The 20,184-nt window shown below is 42.0% G+C and overlaps 2 protein-coding genes across 4 annotated transcripts; one reads left to right on the top strand and one right to left on the bottom strand.

Annotated features, from left to right (window-relative positions):
• Positions 1–2,070: 2,070 nt before the first annotated feature.
• Positions 2,071–9,013, bottom strand: LRRC57 (leucine rich repeat containing 57). 3 transcript variants are annotated; one of them, XM_077818813.1, is made up of 6 exons: positions 8,875–9,013; positions 7,492–7,675; positions 5,753–5,888; positions 4,678–4,946; positions 3,600–3,785; positions 2,071–2,596 (listed from the first exon to the last, which is right to left on the bottom strand). In XM_077818813.1, the coding sequence occupies exons 2-6, from the start codon at positions 7,573–7,575 to the stop codon at positions 2,555–2,557; spliced, it is 717 nt and encodes a 238-aa protein (XP_077674939.1). In that variant the 5' UTR covers positions 7,576–7,675; positions 8,875–9,013; the 3' UTR covers positions 2,071–2,554. The 3 variants fall into 3 exon arrangements, with proteins under 3 accessions (XP_077674939.1, XP_077674940.1, XP_077674938.1); XM_077818814.1 differs by having other exon boundaries at positions 8,883–8,969; XM_077818812.1 differs by having other exon boundaries at positions 8,817–8,966.
• Positions 9,014–9,061: 48 nt separating this feature from the next.
• Positions 9,062–20,184, top strand: HAUS2 (HAUS augmin like complex subunit 2). The gene is made up of 6 exons (XM_077818811.1): positions 9,062–9,214; positions 14,778–14,870; positions 16,398–16,467; positions 17,293–17,425; positions 19,339–19,447; positions 19,577–20,184. Exons 1-6 carry the CDS (start codon positions 9,125–9,127, stop codon positions 19,733–19,735), a joined length of 654 nt encoding a protein of 217 aa, XP_077674937.1. The 5' UTR covers positions 9,062–9,124; the 3' UTR covers positions 19,736–20,184.

Below are 20,184 nucleotides of genomic sequence, written 5' to 3'. Positions count from 1 at the left end.
AGCCTGGCCTACACTACAGGGTATGGGCAGCAGGTATCATCAGCTGGGGGAGGTTGTGCCTCCCCAAACAGCCAGGTGTAGCCCTGCCCATGCTCTGTGCCCAGGCATCCCCACCCCCCTTCTTCCTGCTCAGCCCAGCTTCAGTCTCCCTGTGGATGGCCTCAGCTTGGGCTGTGCCACTCACCCTCCTCGTGCTGGGGAGGCTGCAGCTGTGCTGCCCACCCTCCTGTTGCTCCAGGGTTAGGGGGCACTCTGGAGCTTGAGGCATGAACTGGGGGTGGGGAGAGACATTCTCTGGGCTCCAGTGCAGGGGTACAGAATGACTAGCCTCCCCCAGCTTGGGGTTCACACACCACACATGCTATGAGGCTAAGTCAACCTAAGTTATGTAACTCCAGCTACGTTATTAACTTTTTCCATCAACTTACCTTACGCTTCTCATTCCGGTAGAGTACTGGAGTCAATGGGAGAGTGATTTGCAGTCAACTTAGCAGGTCTGCACTAGACCTGCTAAATTGACCCCTGGTGGATCAATTGCTGCAGCATCAATCCCCAGTAACTAGATGTACTTAGTGTTTAGCTACTTGAGATATAGGTAAAATTAGTACTCTAAGGATGGGAAATTAATACATTATCTATGTACTTTCAAACTTCTTGACTGTTTCTTGAATGAACTGAGCTCATGTTTAAGGACGACTAGCACTTTTACCTGTGCTAATGATGGTACTGCTCTGTCCCTAGAACCACCACACACATAGAGGTGGTGGATTTTAGTGAAGAAGATTAGAAACCAAATCAAGTCCAACATGGAGGAAGTTGTCCTTCAAAAAGTAACTGCTCCCACATGCTGGGATTTAAAATTCACCACACTACTCAATGTAGAGTATGTACAGAGCTTTTCAAGCTATGGGTGTTATTGTGAATTCAGCTAGATAGTTCCTTGCCATGTCTGACATTGCTTTAGGTACATGTGTGTGTATATATATATATATATATATATACACACATACACACACACACACACACACTACAAGAATGGTAGAGGGGTGTGTGTGTAAGTTAAATGCCAGTCTGCTCAACATTTCTCTTGACTCTGCAACTTCAACTGTTATATCTGACTCTTATTGAACCTTCTGTATAAGCCCTTCCTCTCCCTGATCTACCTTTCCCAACAGCATTGAAAGGTTTTACATCTTACTCCATATTTACATCTTTTGTACATCCACCCATGGAACTGACTAAGCATTTGAGCAGTTTACAAATGATGCCTTAGGAACTGCTTTTATTAGAAATCCCAGAGGGCTGGTCTTTTACTGTGCAAGATTTTCTAGTAGAATTTCTACATAATCATTTTTGAACAGGTAATAGCATTTAACTAACTTGTCCCTCAAAGGCTTATTGTCTTCCAGCCATTTTCTCTTTTCAAAAGGAGTGTCTTTATTTTTAGATTGTCACAAGTAGTTTTATACAAAAAAATCTAATATAGATTGGTAAAATAAACCCTTCAGGTAAGCTTAATAATATAATCACATTGAAGTGGCAGAAATATGGTGAGAATTGAGACATTTAAACTACAGTTTAAGTGTTTTACTAAAATAAATACACAAGTTAAATCTATTTTAGTACCTGTTACATAATTGCATACACTTTTAGCTCTTGCTGGGTGCTTTTGGTAGTAAGGCAGCTGTAATAAGGTGAAAAAGTTTTAGACATGGCTCTGCAGATGTGAGGGCTCATCAGTGCAAGGATAACAGTTTTTCCAGAAAACTACATTTTACTGAAGACACAGAGAAAACCTGTTAAGTAGTCCATTAAATAGCAGTATGTTCAAGCAGAAGGGAATAGTGCATTTCTCCATAAGTTAGACATCCAGTAAAGTGTACTGTGAATTGATATAACTGGTAAGAGAAAAAGATGATAGAAACAAGATTTGATTACTAAAGCAGTTAATATAAAATAGACAAGATAAATTCACCATGTGAGCTCATTTAACTGTTTGTGCTTCATGAAGTTAGTATTACAACAGATATGTGAAAGTTAACCTCCAGGCTAGAGGACATTTACAGCAAGTACTGTAGTATAATTTAATATTTTGGAATTATGGTGGTAGCAGAACTGTAGTACACTACCAGGCAAACACATGTTAGATGCAAGTATCCCACTTTAAACAATAGCTAACTCCCCTCTGTAAGGATGCAGTAGCAACTGTTGTGAAAAAAGCTTATGTCCTCTACCTCATCAACTATATACTCCTTTCTCCACATAAGTCATCCTGAAAAGGGAGAAAGCCAGAAGTATAACCAGCTTCTAGCTAAATTTAACAGTTCAATGCCTAGGCTGCAATTTCCCAATGTCAGATTTTTATTTGAAGTGGTAGTGGCAGCAACATAGCAGACTTATGAAATGAATATTGTCAGTTTCCTCATTGCCACCATCAAGCCCAAAACTTTCAATCTTGGTTTAAGTTGTCATTCCAAGCAGACTGTGCTGCTGATTATGCTGCTTTGGTCACCATCTTTTATGTCCAATGATACAGACTCAGAACAGCAGTCCATCATGTAAACTTCTTCTTGGTGGCTGTGAACCGCTCCATGTACTAAAAAGCAGAGAGCAAAGAGAAAGTTTGTTGTTCTGAAATTGGAAAGTCAGTGATACAAAAGCCATACTGAAACTGGCCATTCCTAACCTCACACAGAAAAGAAGTCATGTGGAGGTTTTATTGCTGGTGAACTACAGCAGCATCCCATTCATGCAGCAAGGAAGTTTTAGAGTCATGAACATCTGTTGAATGAATTTGTAGATTTACATAAATAGGTACTACCTACAGCCTCCAAGCCAATACAGTAATTTGTCTCAGAGACCAAGCACCCCTTATCAGGTTTAGAGGATGCTGTGTGAATTAAAAAGCAAATACTGTAGACAATTCCCCTTCTATTATGCCTAGCCTCTACCCTATCTCATTCAATGGAGGTGCTTTGGTGCCTTATGATGATCAAGTGATGCACCACCATCTTAGCACCAGCTGTCTTCCACTCTCACTTGTCACCCTAAATAGACAAGATCAACATCCACAAGAATACACTTCTCATTGAAGCATTTTTGTAAAGCTTCCCCAGAATAATTTGGGGTGGGGGAGAAGCAGGGATAGATGCTGGTCTAGTCTATTGTGATAAAACAATTGAGTTAAAAATAATAATGGCAAATACTTACTTTTAAGTACAACTGATTTTTCCTGAAAACATTAAAATCCTAGCTATATTCTACACACATATAGGGGAGGACCCAGGCCTATCCTCTATGTCACTAAAACGCTATTAGAGTTTCCCTATTTATTTTGTATCAAACCAACTTAAATTCCTTGCCATTCTCCCCACTATTAACAGAAAAGGTTCCTGAACCACAGACAGGTCCTTTGTTGTTATCTAATGGGCAAGGCATAAGGTCATCCTTGGAAGGTCATCTACTGCCAATGGCGGCAAAGATACTTGTGGACTGTTGCAAGTCTCATCCACCAGCAGAACTCTGATCCCCCAGTAGTCTGAGATGCATTCATGAGCAGGAAAGCAAAAAACATTCACTGGCGACATTTTTCTACAAACCTTGTCATAGCCCTCCAGTTCTCTGAGTTTCTTGATTTCAAAGAGATTACCCTCCACTGCAAGCAATGAGATCTGGGAATCACTGAGTATGCTCTGAGGAAGCATGCTGAGGTCTAGACAGTTCTCTTCCAAACGCAGGACTTTGAGGCGTGGACAGTGAGAGATCTGCACTGAGATCTGGGAAATCTAACATGGTCCAAAAGAAGAAAGTGGAAAAAAAGCTTGAACACAGTACATTTTTACTGATAATTTGTTATTTGTAAGTACACTGATCTGTGTTTCACAACTGCTACAGAATCTGACTTCAGTTTACTTGGCCACTTTAACAACATTGTTGCTTGTAGATTAACTGGGTTAATGACAGGAAACAAGAACTACTTATTTTCCTAGCATGACTAGCATCTAGCAACTTTATATAATTTTAATTCTGAAGAAATATCATACCTCCTGACTTTAACCATATAAAGAGTTTGAGTATTTCTAAAATGAGACCCTGGAAGTGAAGCTGTCCTTAATTCTAATACCGTACACACATGACGTGCAGTGGTGACATGAGTTCAAATCTATTTGACATTAATCAAATTAAAATAGCAAGAGATTGAAAAGCTGTGCAGAGTCAATAAACAGTTTAATCCTTTTATTCTAAGATTCATTCACCATGCAATTTTCACAACCACAGACAACTGGCATCTGGATACCTCTCCTCAAAACAGGGCCCACCTGGGAACTTGAATACAGGGCTTAGTACTACAATGCATTTGGTGGAGTGGGAGAACAGAATAGAGTGGGTATGTCTGAGGCATTAATCTCACAACAGGAAAGTTATTGTTTAACAAAGTGAGCCTGACCCTATAAAGGCTATCCCAGTAAGTCACATCAGGCAATAGAAGATATCACAGTAGATGAAAACTAGCTAGGTATTTATATGGATCCTCCACCACTGTCATACCCAAAAGGCATTCCTCTCACACTGAAGTGGTACCTGCCTGTCCTGACTTCTGTGGCACACAGAGAACTAATTCTTTAAGACTCAATCATGCCTTAAGTCCACATGCCTCTAAAGCCTCAGTTTCCAGACCTGGTTCTGATTCAAATTGAGTTCAATGGCCTGCAGGTCCCCCACTGTGTCTGGCACGCTCTGGATCTGGTTTCTTGAAAGATCCACCACATCTAGGTGATGAAGACTGCAGAGTTGGGTGGGCACAGTTCGAAGCTTGTTTCCAGAAAGGCTCAGGGTCTTGAGAGCCAAGAGTTGTCCAAAGGTGGCAGGCAGCTGCGTCAGATGGTTGCCATTCACATGCAAGGTCTCGAGTTTTTTCAGCTTACACAACTCCTCAGGTAGAGCAGCTAACAATAAAATTATGAACAAAGAAATTACCTAATCTATTCAGAGGAATCTGTGAGTTTTCATAGCCATTAAAAGCTGAGTCTGCTCCTGTGTGGAATATACAACACTATTCTGATAGGATTTTCCAAGACAAAATTCCTCTCTCCCAAACCACTACGCTAAACGCATTTTGAAACAGTTGAAGTAAGTTTAGGAGTGAAGTACTAGTTTAAATTTGTTCATCCCATTCATTTTAGGTAAACAGAATATAAATAGAGTTGAAATTTGGCCAAGACATGAGGCATAACACTTTACTTCCATAAAGGATGCTATGGCATTGCTAATGACTACAGGTGGTCAAGAATTTAGTTTTATCACTCACCCAAAAGACAACACCTCTAGTAGCACAGCACCCCCTAATTCTGGTTGCTAGCTTTGCTGGTCTTCAGGACACTGGCCCAACAGGAGTGACATCCACTGAATCAAAAGCACTGTTTTCTGCAGGATACCATCTTCAGAGGTTTTCCATGCAAGTACTAAACTATCTGACTTTCCTCAGCTTTTAGATCAGACAGGTTCACAGTACACACTTATGTGGTTTTAAGTACTTACACGTTAGTGCAAGAGTGAAAATATAACAAAATTGCTAACTAGTTTTGAACAAATCTAATTTTCTCCTGATCATGAATTCCAAGAGATTTTAGTCTAAGCAACCAGTGTTTCCCTTTGCATTTTGTAAGAGTCAGGTTATCACATTTAATGTCAGACCAACAACAAAGAAATCTAGTTCTTTTTAGAAATCTGTGACAATATTAAAAACTCATACCCAGTTTGTTGTTGTTTAAAGCAAGACTCTTAAGAACAGAAAACTTTCCCATCAGTGGTGGCAGGATCTCAATTTTGTTGTTTGACAAGTCTATTGTCCTTAAGTTGCTAGCTAGCTTCTGCAGGTCTTCAGGAAACTGGGGGGGCGGGGGGGGGGGGAGGAAAGTATATACAGCATTAAAAAAGCTGGTTTAACTTAATAATAGACAATATAATTTCATGTTATCAGTCTTTCAGTATTTACACTGCAGTTCAAGTTTACATTAGTCCACATGATGCACAGTGTCTCACCATCACCAAAAGTGAGATTTACAGAATTCGAGCAAAAATAATATATGAAGTTAATTTTTTTCGATGGCACAAAAAAAATAAAAAATAAAAAAAATGCAAGCGACATTTTACAGACTCCTAGGAAAATTAATTCTTAGTCCAGAGTTCAGTCTAAATAAACAGGACAAAAATAAAGAAAAAAAGGGCGAGGATAGAAATATAGCACAATACCATTTACAAAACTTTTCATTTCTATGTTCTCTTTAATGCCTATTAATAACCTATGCTATTTGATTATTTTCCCCCTTTTGAAGCATGATGGAAGCTAAATAAAGCCCCTTCTTCCTTCAGTTCTCTGTTTTATTTTATATAGATTATAAAAAACATTTCCTTCCATCTTACTGTAACACTTGTCTGCTCTTTGGAACTTACCTCCTTTCTTACTCACATACTTTGCCATCATAAAGCACATGTGACATTGTTACATCATTCACTGGTGGATTTTTTTTTTTTTTTAAATCATCTACTCTCACAGTCAGCAACAGCACCAAATATCTGCAAATATCTCCTAGTCCAGGGGCAGACCGCAGGCCAAATCCAGACCACCAGATGCTTTTGAACGGATCCCAAAATTTACTTATTATTATTATTGTTTTTTTTTATTATTTTCTATGGAGTCTGGATCTTGACCCAGAAATTTGGACCTGGTCTAGTCCTTCAGGGCGGGCTCATGTTTTAGCTTTTCCCTGCAAATTATAACAGCAATTTATCATATTCCCTCCCCCACCATTGCAAGAAAGGCAGGAGTGAAAAGGAAGATTAAATATATCAGAGAGGTATTTTACTCCCCCTATCCACAAAAAGTAGCCGGTGCCGTGCCATCTTGGACATCATACATACGGCAGCTAGACTCAACAGCAATTGTTTAACTCTGATTTGGATTTTTCTGGGAATTGGTCAAACAAAATCAAGTCAATCTCAGATAATGTGTTAAAACCGTACGCACTTACGGACATGCTTTACTTTTGTCACCTGAGCAGTTCCAATCAAAGGGACCATTCACATGACTAAGGTTAAGCATGTGAATAAGTGTGTGCAGGATTGGGACCTTAAAAATATTTCACAAATTTCAGAGTATCTTGCATAAATATACACAGTTATAAAACTTATCTTGTTCTCTCAAGTGAAGATTTTCTACTGAAAGCCACCTTTTTGGTTGCATAAACTTTTAAGAGTCCTGGATTTAATATATTTGTTTTAAATATAAAACCAGACATTATAAAGAAATACAAGTTTCCAGGTAAGCAGAGCATCACTGATTGCTAAAGCAAAGATCCATGCAACAGTGAGGTGCCTGAAGCATTATTTATACAGCACAATTAATGCTCATGGCACTTTACCAAACAGAAAGATAGAGTCCCTGCTTATGACAATTAGTCATGTACATGTGTAGCCAAAGAGTTCTACTACCTCAGACAGACCCTTTCCAGTTAGCTGGAACACGCCTGTTTTCTGGGCTGTCTCCAAGTGAGCTTTTAAGGCACTATTTCCCATCTTGCTGGTCTTGTGTCAAGTATACAGATTTTGTTTAAGGCACAAACCCAGTCCAGTCTCTCTCAATCACGCTGCACTGGATTACATGAACCCAATTTTCCTGTTAAAAAGCAAATTTACAAAGTCATTTTGTGCATAAGAGTTTTCTTCCATGATGGCTCACCTGGACATGTTGAATGGTATGCTTAACGTATCAAGCTGTATTTCTTATCCCTAGTTAACAAAATATAGGTCTTAATAAGATTAACCCGATTAGTCATACTAAGATGCCTTCATTTAGAGTTGTCTGAATGCTAAATTAATGGTATGGAAGTTGGGAAGCATGCAATAGTGGAAGACAAGATCTAAGTGTCAGACCAAGCCATGTGTACACTACAAACTTTAGTCAAGATAAATTTTAGTGGGGTAATGCCACAGCAGTTACTATATCACTCATACGCATGCACACTTGTCTGATTGCATTAGTGCTTCATGAATTCAATATGTTAGGTTTGGTCTGCATTTAAAACTTAGGTGGACATGGCTACAGCACTCAGGGGTGTGAAAAATCCACATCTATGTGCTACAGCTAGGCCAACCTAAACCCCGGTTTAAAGGTCAGTGGAAGAATGCTCCCATCAATCTAGCTACCAGTAGCTCAGCGAGGTGGAGTTCCTACAGTGATGGAAAAACCACTCCTGTCCCTGTAGTCTGGCTACAGCAGCATAACTAGGGCGCTATGGCTATGCCACAGTAGCGCCCATAGCGAAGACATGGTCTTAGATCCCTCAGTCTCGTAGAGGATTCAGATAATCTGGTTACATAACTGTAGGAATTCGTACAGTTCAGCACCTGATAGGGACAGTGTCCAGTTAAAACCCACGGAACAGCCGCCCCTGGGTTCTACGGTATCAAGGGGGAAGGAGGGTGACTGATTAAGCTAGTCACCCACAGCCAGGAGCTCGAGCAGCTCCAGCCAGTCCGAGCTCCCGGCACGGGCCAGTCCTTCTGGGAGGAGGCCCAAAGGCGGCTCCGCTTCGGGCTGCGTAACAGAGTCAGAGACGCCTCACGCCGCCGCCCCCCGTCAGAGCCCATCGGCCGCCGCCACGGCGGCGCTGCCCCCGTCTCGCCCGGCCAGCGGAGCCGCCGCTCGGGGCAGGGGGCGCCACAGGCCCATGCAGCCGGTGTCTCCGGGGCACCTCACACACCCTCCCCTGGCTGCGGCCCCAGCGACTGCCAGGCCGGAGACCTTCCCCACCTACCGCCGCCGCCCTCTCTCCCAGCCGCGGCTCTAACTCCCCATCGCGCGTCTCCACACACCCACGGACCGGGTCCGGCTGGGCGCAAGAAGTCACCCAGCCGCCGCGAGCCCCGGAACCGGAAACCAGGCCAGCGCCCCTCGACAGGACACATCCAACATGGCGGCAACACAGCCGCCAGCGCCGCTCCAGACATGCCACACACAGCATGGCGAAGGGGGCGTGGCTTCGCCCCCAGCCTGAGCGGCGCGGGGGCGGAGCTTCCTGCGCGAGGGCGGGCGCGCGCGGCAGGTTTGGACGCGAAGGCGGCGATGGCCTGTTCGAACCCTTGGGACGCGGCTCAGCCCACAGCCGCGGGGCTGGTGCTGGCCAAGTGCCTGGCGGCGGGTGTGGTGACCCAGGTAAGGAGCGGTGGGGTTGGGCCATGGCCCCTCTCCCGAGGAACCGCGCGGCCCTTCTGCGAACGCGCCCGTGGGGGACCTTCGCCCCCGGGAGAGCAGCTGCTGCGCCGCCGCCCCGGTTTCCAGCTGTGGGTGTCCGGCCCCCACCGTCAGCGCCCCGAGTAGGGGCCATCTCAACAGGGGGCAGCGTAGCAGGCTCTGCCCTGGCCCGGCCGGGTGGATGACACCGGCACTCTCCAGGCTGGAGCAGGCCCCCGTCTGGCGTGGTGTGAGCGGCTACTTGTCCCCCATCCCCTAAAGAGCGTTACAGGCAGTGCTTAATTTGTGGCAGGACTGAGAGTCCTCTAGGCTTGGCAGGTCATAGCCCCAGCACCTCTGGGCTTGTTGTATTAGTTATGAATGTAAAAAAATTCCTCGAGCTCTCGCACCTCTTGCGTTACAAATTAAGCACTAAGAAAAGGCGGACTTGTGGCACCTTAGAAACTAAAAAAATTATTTGAGCATAAGCTTTCGTGAGCTACAGCTCACTTCATCGGATGCATTCAGTGGAAAATACAGAGGGGAGATTTATATACACAGAGAACATGAAACAATGGGTGTTACCATACACACTGTAACCAGAGTGGTCAGGTAAGGTGAGCTATTACCAGCAGGAGAGCCCCGGGGGTAGGGGTGCGCCCAGACCTTTTATGGGAAATGGCCCATCATCTGTAATGTTGATGAAGGTGGGCCATTTCCAGCAGTTGACAAGAACGTCTGAGGAACAGTGGTGGGAGGGAGGGGAGATAAACATGGGGAAATAGTTTTACTTTGTGTAATGACACATCCACTCCCAGTCTTTATTCAAGCCTAATTTAATGGTGTCCAGTTTGCAAATTAATTCCAATTCAGCAGTCTCTCGTTGGAGTCTGGTTTTGAAATTTTTTTTGTGGAAGAATTGCCACTTTTAGGTCTGTAATCGAGTGATCAGAGAGATTGAAGTGTTCTCCGACTGGTTTTTGAATGTTATAATTCTTGACATCTGATTTGTGTCCATTTATTCTTTTACATAGAGACTGTCCGGTTTGGCCAATGTACATGGCAGAGGGGCATTGCTGGCACATGGTGGCATATATCACATTGGTAGATGTGCAGGTGAACGAGCCTCTGATAGTGTGGCTGATGTGATTAGGCCCTATGATGGTGTCCCTTGAATAGATATGTGGGCACAGTTGGCAACAGGCTTTGTTACAAGGATAGGTTCCTGGGTTAGTGGTTCTGTTGTGTGGTGTGTGGTTGCTGGTGAGTATTTGCTTCAGGTTGGGGGGCTGTCTGTAAGCAAGGACTGGCCTGTCTCCCAAGATCTGTGAGAGTGATGGGTCGTCCTTCAGGATAGATTGTAGATCCCTGATGATACGCTGGAGAGGTTTTAGTTGAAGGTGATGGCTAGTGGCGTTCTGTTATTTTCTTTGTTGGGCCTGTCCTGTAGTAGGTGACTTCTGGGTGCTCTTCTGGCTCTGTCAGTCTGTTTCTTCACTTCAGCAGGTGGGTACTGTAGTTGTAAGAATGCTTGATAGAGATCTTGTAGGTGTTTGTCTCTGTCTGAGGGGTTGGAGAAAATGCGGTTGTATCGTAGAGCTTGGCTGTAGACAGTGGATCGTGTGGTGTGGTCTGGATGAAAGCTGGGGGCATGTAGGTAAGTATAGCATCAGTAGGTTTCCAGTGTAGGGTGATGGTAATGTGACCATCGCTTATTAGCACTGTAGTGTCCAGGAAGTGGATCTCTTGTGTGGACTTGTCCAGGCTGAGGTTGATGGTGGGATGGAAATTGTTGAAATGATGGTGGAATTCCTCAAGGGCTTCTTTTCCATGGGTCCAGATGATGAAGATGTAATCAATGTAGTGCAAGTAGAGTAGGGGCATTAGGGGATGAGAGCTGAGGAAGCGTTGTTCTAAGTCTGCCGTAAAAATGTTGGCATACTATGGGGCTAATGTGGGTACCCATAGCAGTGTGGCTGATTTGAAGGTATACATTGTCCCCAAATGTGAACTGCTGGAAATGGCCCATCTTGATTATCACTACAAAAGGTTTTTTTGTTTTGTTTTGTTTTTTTCTCTCCTGCTGATAATTCCTCACGATAAGTGATCACTCTCGTTACAGCATGTATGGTAACACCCATTGTTTCATGTTCTCTGTGTACATAAAATCTCCCCTCTGTATTTTCCACTGAATGCATCCGATGAAGTGAGCTGTAGCTCACGAAAGCTTATGCTCAAATAAATTTGTTAGTCTCTAAGGTGCCACAAGTACTCCTTTTCTTTTTGCGGATACAGACTATCATGGCTGGTGCTCTGAAACCTACATTAAGCACTGATTACACTCTGGATTGCCTGTGGCAAACGTAGACGTCTGCTCTAAAAAACAGATTGCTATTACAGGCTTATGCAAGGTAGCTTATTTCCTCTTGTTTTTTCCTACCCCCACCCCCCCCCCAGATGTTCTGGTTTAACTTGGATTTAAACTTGGAGAGTGGTCAGTTTGGATGAGGGATAGCTCAGTGGTTTGAGCACTGGCCTGCTAAACCTAGGGTTGTGAGTTCAATCCTTGAGGGGGCCATTTAGGGATCTGGGGCAAAAATTGGGGATTGGTCCTGCTTTGAGCAGGGGGTTGGACTAGATGACCTCCTGAGGTCCCTTCCAACCCTGATATTCTATGAATCTATGAATCTATGAGTGAGTCTGTGTGTGTATGGGGGTGGGTTTTTGGAGGGGAGTGAGGGAGTGAGAGAACCTGGATTTGTGCAGGAAATGGCCTAACTTGATTGTCATGCACATTGTGTAAAGAGTTGTCACTTTGGATGGGCTATCACCAGCAGGAGAGTGAATTTGTGTGGGGGGGTGGAGGGTGAGAAAACCTGGATTTGTGCTGGAAATGGCCTAACCTGATGATTACTTTAGATAAGCTATTACCAGCAGGACAGTGGGGTGGGAGGAGGTATTGTTTCATATTCTCTGTGTATATATAAAGTCTGCTGCAGTTTCCACGGTATGCATCTGATGAAGTGAGCTGTAGCTCACGAAAGCTCATGCTCAAATAAATTGGTTAGTCTCTAAGGTGCCACAAGTACTCCTTTTCTTATTACAGGCTTTAGGAGAGCTAACTTTTTTTAGGCTTTGTTCTGTAGTTCTTGATCTTCTTTAGCTCCTTAGATCTTTTTTGAACATAAAAATAAAAAATTTTCAGAGGCTGAGTTAGAACACATTTGCTCACTGTGGTTGTCTGCTGTGCCCCCAGGTATTTGCTTCTGGATGGCTTTCTGCTACTAGGGTTTCATTTGCACAATATGAATGTCAACAGAAGGTGCTAGATCTAAATGGGCAGCATTGATTCTGCTCTTGGAACTTGGAACGTAGGGATAAAGTGTAATGGTTCCATTTATTCCTGTATCTGTACTGTCAAAATAGTCTAATAGATCTATGCCTCCACTTTCAAGTACTCCTGTTAAATTTAATCTCCCTATCAATCCTGTGCAGAGAGCCATGTGGACAGATGCCTGCACAGAGGTTCATGTTCAGGGTTACTATTTGTAGCTAAGGCCCTTTGTTTTCAGTTTTTAACAAAAAATTCCTGGCTTTTACAAAAGCTATTATGCATGTTTTTCCAATTTTCACCTGAATTTTGGACCACTCAATTACATGGAAATATTGAGTGTTAAGAAATTTCAGTATATTAATTAGGTAGCTAGGTTTGTTAATAATAAATTAGTCTAAGTGTAAATGTTAGGCTGTCTCTTAAAGTAAGACAATGTAGCGGAAGATACACGTACATGTGTACATACTGTTAATGTACTGTTCATGAAATAAACCACAGCATTAAACTGTCCTTACTTAAAATACTCTTACTTTTCTCTTTGTGCCTTTTTTCTGTTCTCCCTTCCCCCAATATTAACCCTGATATTTTCCTAGAAAACTGTGAAGTTAATTTTGCACAGTTTTTCACCTGTTTTTTTGTTGTTGTTTGTTTGGTTGGTTTTTTTTTTTGTAATAAACACTGACACGTTTTTGGGAAATTTTAAACAAAAAACAAAGGACCTTGTTTGTAGCATAATCTTGCTTGTTGCATAAGTCCTTTCACAATCACTTTATTGAATTATTTTTATTATTTGAATTATAGTAGTACCTGGAAACTCCAACAAAGTTGGGGGCCCTACTGTACTAAGAGCCATGGAAACAGATAGTAAGAGACCATCCCTAAAGAGCTTAGCCCTTGTCTATACTACAAACTTAGGTTGGTATAACTGTTGCTTAGGAATGTGGAAAATCCACACCCCTGAGTGACAGAGTTATACCAACCTAACCCTTGATGTAGACAGCACTCTGTTGATGGAAGGGCTTTCCTCTCCTCTGCCTCTCGGAGAGCTGGAGTTCCTGTGCTGACAGGAGAAGGTCTCCTGTCAGCATAGTAGTGTCTTCACTAAGCACCACAGCGGTAGAGCTGCACTGGTGCTGCTATGCTGCTGCAGCACTGTAAGTGTAGACAAGCTCTCACAATCGGACTGAGTGTTCTTGGTGCTTGACCCAAGATTGTGGAATGAACTTCACTGTAACTAAGGACCATCCCAAACCTTACCACCTTTCACACCTTGCAAGAAGCATTGCTCTGACCTTGCCATCTCTAATATAAACACAGAGGTGTGTGTGAATGTGAATACAGTATATAAATTCCAAAAGGAACACTGTATACACTTCTTCCCCTAGGAGAGAAAATGAAAGAACAAACCTGTGGCATGTTAGTCACATTATTTAATACACTACTGGAAGTCGCTCAAATGCTATGGTGATGAGCATGGTATAAGAAATTATATAGAATAGAATCTAAATAGACAAAAGGAGGAAGGGAAAACTGAGATATAGAGCGGTAAAGTGCTTTGCCTAAGGTGATACAGCACATCAGTGGCATAGCTGGGAATTGAACTCTGGTCTTCTGATTCAGTGCCTTCTCCACTAGCCATGCTACTTCCTAGTACATTGGTTTGGAGGGTTTAGTTATTTTTTTCCCTCTTAAAGTACAATGTGTGTCTTCAAATAAGATGCCAGTTATAATAAATCCATGTTTATGCTGATAGAAACAATGTTAAAATTGAAAGGGGGGAGAAGAGAGAAATCCCTCCTGGCTGTGTTTGATGAATTTCATTCAATTTTGAATGTTGACTGTCCATGCCAGGGATGACTGTATCCCTTCCTCTTGTTTATACTTCTAAAGTGTAAACTTCTGTCTTTAGGTGCATTCCAATGCCATAGATTTAAACAACAAATCTTTAAGGAGGATGCTCCCAAACTCTTTTATAAGGACTTTGTAGAATTTTTATTTTTGTAAGCCCATTTTTGTCCTTCTGAAATGTTTCCTCAGCTGCCTATGCAAGATTTATGTTTCCCAAATCATTGTTAGGAGAAACTTAATGCAACACATAGAAAGACCCTGCCAGTTGCACTAATATTCTTGATAACCTTGAAAATGTTCTAATTGCTGTGACTTCTTATTGCTACTGACCTGGTACCACCCTCTCTTGTTGTTCCTTAATAGGAGATGTTGGATTTATCTGCTAAACAAGCCCCATGCTTTGTGCACCTCACTGAGGTAGAGAAAATTGCAGACATCCGAGCTGAAATAAACCAGGTAAATCCATCGGTATCAGGGGTGCATATTTCTATATGATGGGAAAGACAACATACTAACTGTTCTTTACCTTTGTACTGCCCCCTCCATGTAGAAAGCACATTTTTATGCTGTGTTTTTACCATTATATAGTAGAAAGCATAAAGCAGGCTGGAGAAAAGAAATAATATGTAAAATATAATGGCAGGTGTTGTTAGTAATTTAGTTTTTAACAGTTGGTAGTTTTGTCACAATTTAATGAATTACCACAAAGGAAAGAGAGACCCATATAAAATTCCTTTTTTCATAATAATTGCAAAGATGCAACCCGTTGTATCTGGTGAACAAACTTTCTCTAAATCTTTTTGAAGAAACTGGGGAAACAGATCTGAACATCTGTTCTCCTTAGATCAGCAAACAACAACTGTTTTTTCGTGCGCTGTTGTATTTATAGGCAACTGGACCACTTCCACTTTAACAAAATAAGGGCGTCTCTACACAGGGATCTATTCTTGGTTAGCTCCATGTGTGGATACTCTTATTCTCTAATTCTCTTTATACTCTAATTAATAAGAGTGCCTTATTCTGAATTACTTTAGTCCTTTTTGGAAGTGGTTTAAAATAATTCAGAATAAGACTCCCTATCCACACAGAGTTAATCTTAAAATAATCTTCTTTAAATTCACAACCTATCTTATTCTGGATTAATTTTCACGTGTATACATCCCCTAATGGTACCTTTCTTACAGTTCCATTCCATAGACTCCCACTACTGTCTAAACTGGCTGTTAGATTTAAGTTTTATGAGATGTATTCTGAATTTCTGTTGTTGCTATTGTCTGGTGGTAATGCTTAACTACTGAATTATCCAGTGCATACATTAACAGTGGGAAAGTCATGCCATCAAACAGCACTGCAGACAGCCAAATGCCCATTGGCTTAGCTGAAGAAGAGGTTAGACCAGTGGTTCTCAACCTATTTACACTTGTGACTGCCTGGCTCACATACTGCAATTAATATCTAGGAATTAAACCTGAAAAGGTTCCACCTGGTACAATATATAGCAGTCCATCTGTTTAGCAACACGGGGCATGTGAAGATATTAACCACATTCTGGACTGGCTTCCCATTGAATAAATCAAATTAGAGGTCTGTCCAAGATCACCCCTATGAAAGCAGCTGTGTTCCCCTGGAGCCAAGGAACTGTTTGGTACTCGGGAGAGATTTGTGAGTGTGAAAGCCTACTTTTGCAGGAACTGGACTTAGACAATGGAACTCATTCCCAGACGAAATAAAAATGATCAGAAGCTTCACTGCAATTAAGAATTAAATGCAAAACTCAGCTCTTCGTGCACAGTTACTCAACACAACCATACAGACTAATCTGTTTTAAAAAAAAATTTCTTACAGGCATGGAAGGATGAATTTGGTATTCTTATTTTGAATACATACATGCTCAGGAGGTGGGGGGATATCCACAGGTATATAGGTAAATAGAAAGTAAACCATATGAAAATCAAGTATAGCTATTTTTTATGCCTTTTGTAGAAGAGCCTGGAAACTGAAATCCTGGGACTGGAAAAGGAAACTGCAGATATTGCTCACCCATACTTCCTGAGTAAGTGGCTGTGTTCAGGGGAATAATTATTAGTTGTAGGCTCTTTGACCTGGATGTCATCAAATGTGTTTCACCTCCATTGAGTTCCCTGTTTCTCATCACCACCATTGCCCTTGTCATCCACTGGTGTGTAGTGGCCCCTGAGGCTATGATGGGTGGTCAGCCAATAAAGGGTGTTCGCACAGCAATGCAACTAGAACCTTCCATGTCACTAGTGACCATGTGTGTGTCCTTTGTGGTATTCCACTTAATATCTTAGGCCCCAGGGGGCAGAAGTTCTGGGAGCATTCATAAACCATTGTGCCCCAGCAGTGCTGCACATAAACCTGCTGCCTTCCCAATTACTCAACAGATGTATGTACTTTATTCATATGTAATGTCACTCAGAAGAACTTTTGGGATTTTATTTTGGTAGTTTCGGGCAAGATCACCTCTTTGCTTTGTCTTTATGGATCTTTTCTTCTTGTCCACCATGACACAACCCTGAAGGAAATTCTTATTACTAAAATACTATAGGGTGCAGGTCATATAGGGATTTTTAGATGGAGCTACCAGATTGCTTAAAACCATGCTTGTTACTAAAGTGATACATTTTTAAGGACTAGATGTCCTGAGCCTCTTTGGAACATATCCTAGTACTACTTCCTAAATCATTCAACAGGGACTAGTCTGGTTACTGCTATCCTCCCTGAGCCTGTCACTTGCGCAGTGGAAAAATTGCTGGAAAACCTGAGTCAACTCAATGCAGAATGAGTTTCTGCTCTTGCTCCATTGGTCAAACAATTTCCAATCAGTATCCCTTTGATATTTACCTCTGTTGTGTAGCTCAGAAATGCCAAGCTCTGCAAGTTATGAATAAACACTTGGAAGCAGTGCTGAAAGAGAAGAGGACTCTCCGGCAGAGGTTAATGAAGCCCTTGTGTCAAGAGAACTTGCCTATTGAAGCTGTATTCCACAGGTGAGTTCTTAGAAAATAGCTGTTAGCATGTAGCCTGCACCTGTATTCGTGTCCAAATAAGCTACTTTTGCCTGACAATCACCCCTGGTAGGAGGAGCACAACTGTTGTATCAAAAAGTTGCTAAAGTAAACTCATGCTGCTAGTCAATGTGATGGGTTGCACCCACCCGTTGCCACCTGATGTACTGGGGTTTCACTGAGCCTGCCTTCTCCACTAGCCTGGGCTCCCTCTCCCTGTTTTGCTGATTTAGGCTTTCCGGCCTCTGGCAGCACACATGCACAGATAGGGACGCACCAGCCCAGCACTCAAGTGCACATCCCCTTTAGGGCATAAACCCTAAATAATATTGTTTTGTGTGTGTGGAAAAGTCTGCACTGCGCAAGCTCATAAAAATTTGCCCTCTCTGTCAATGAGTAGAGAGATATGCACAGCTTCTTCCCCCCCCACCCCCCCCCGATACGAATTGCACAAACTGGGTTATATTATAAACAAGAAATAAGTTTATTAACTATAAAAGGTAAATTTTAAGTGATTATAAGGGATAGCAAACAGAATAAAGCAGATTACTAAGCAAATAAAACAAAACCCGCATACTAAGCTTAAGGTATTATACTGGTTTCAAGAAGTAATTTTTCACCCTAAATGTTGATTTTGGGCAGGTTGCAGAAATTCTTGAAGGTTAGCTACCCTGCTTGCAGCTTAAATCTTCAGGTGTCTCAGTCACAGACCAGATCCCTTTTTCAGCCTGGGTTCAGTACTCCTCCCCCTTTCCCTTTGTCCTTGTTCCTTAGGTGTTTCCAGCAGTCATTCTGGATTCAGCAAAGAGTGAACCAAGATCAACTTACTCTCCAGCCTTAAATAAGATTTACATAAGGCAGGAATCTTTTGTTTCCCAGTCTTGACCTCCCCTCCTTTTAGAGGAAATTTACTAGAAGTCCAAGATGGTGTTTAGTACCAGGTGACATGAGCACATGACCTACTAGTGTCCCAGCAACACCTCTCAGGAAGGAGAAAGATTAGTATATTCCAAGTCTTATTGTTTCTTCCTAATGGCCCATCAAGGCTGATGGCCTGTTGTCTGGTGGGTGTTTTCCAAGTCCACACTCAGTTGTAATTGTTACATAGTCAATATTCTTAACTTTAGATACAGAAATGATACATGCATACAAATTGGATAATCACCAGGTGCATAACTGGTTGGAAAATAGTTCCTAGAGTGTAGTTTTCATTGGTTCTCAGTCGCGCTGGAAGGGCATAATGAGTGGGGAACCGCAGGGATTGGTTCTGCATCTGGTTCTGTTCAATATCTTCATCAATGATTTAGATAATGGCATAGAGTACACTTATAAAGTTTGCAGACGATCTCAAGCTGGGAGGGGTTGCAAGTGCTTTGGAGAATGGGATTAAAATTCAAAATGATCTGGACAAAGATCAGAATGATCTTGTATCTTTCAAACAGATGTGTTTAAATTCTGGGTTCATATAACGCTTAAGTTGTATGCTCAGAACAAGTCTCCAAAACCAAATAACATTCTAGTGTAGTACCAAGTCTCCTTTCTTCTGTGCAGCTTGTTCACCATCCACACATGGATAAGCCCATAGATATATGGTACATATTCTTCATAACTAGCCATGTCTTTCACTGGCATGTATTTAATTTACTGAGTGCCACCAAAGAGAGCATTTGCTGACAAGCAAAGATGATGATGCTCCTGCAGCCTGTGCCTTCATTCCTGATTCAGTTGTATAGTTTCTGCTGAGATTTTCTCTCCAGGCAGGAGGTCAGGAATTCCCACAATTGTTGTGGAAGGGGGTTAGAGGAAAAAAATCAAGGAGAGACAGGAATGAGAGGCTTAAGATTAAACTGCATCATTTTGAACAGCCTGTTTTTGGATTTCTTCCCCAATTAAAGGTATGTAGCAGAGTTATTGACATTGGCAGTGGCCTTCATTGAGAAACTGGAAAGCCACTTGCAGACAATAAGGAGCATCCCTCAGATACCCCTGACCATGAAAAACATGGTGAGTAGTGGAGGTGGTTCCTTTTCCCATCTCCTGTAATGCTCTTTCCCTCAAAATGCTACATCGTTTGATTACTTAACCCACCTTTTAGTATCTCCTAACTCCCGAAACTCCCATCTTGTATTCCAGGACAATGCTCTGGCAAAAATTAACTTGCTTGTGACAGAGACTGAAGAGCTGGCAGAGCAGATACTGACGTGGAGAGAGATGCAAAAAGGAATCCATTATGACAACTCCCAGATCACTAATGAATCAGATCCTAGCTTCAGAAGCTTAGTTTCACCATAAAACATCTTATTTGTGCAGAAGAAAAGATGACCAGTTGAAAGCTCTGTTTTTTACCAGTCCTGTGTGATAGCAGCAGTATATTTGTACCTTAGTCTAACTAGAGACTTTATGGTTGGATATCTCCCTGTTCTAGAAGGGATATTTTAGTTGGTCACAAGTGATTATTAAAATTGGACAATGATCTGTAAATGACAGAACTTATTGTTTAGGTGTAATTGCTCTTTGGAGTTTCCTGATATGTTCACACATACCTCCTTGAAGCAAGCCAATGGAACTGTCATACATACATTTAAAGGTAGAATGCAAAAGGTCTGTTTCAGTATGGCTAAAGCACATGATGTAATGACTAAGCTTGTTTCTGCGAGCATTTTGAGATCATATGCTATATTTTCTTTGTAAGTATAACAATTTTAAAAAATGTATAGTAGACTATAAAATGGGAGACTTAA

The sequence above is a fragment of the Eretmochelys imbricata genome, chromosome 6, assembly GCF_965152235.1.
Source record: "Eretmochelys imbricata isolate rEreImb1 chromosome 6, rEreImb1.hap1, whole genome shotgun sequence".
NCBI classification, from domain to species: Eukaryota; Metazoa; Chordata; order Testudines; family Cheloniidae; genus Eretmochelys; species Eretmochelys imbricata.
This window is presented reverse-complemented; position numbering and strand designations above follow the sequence as displayed.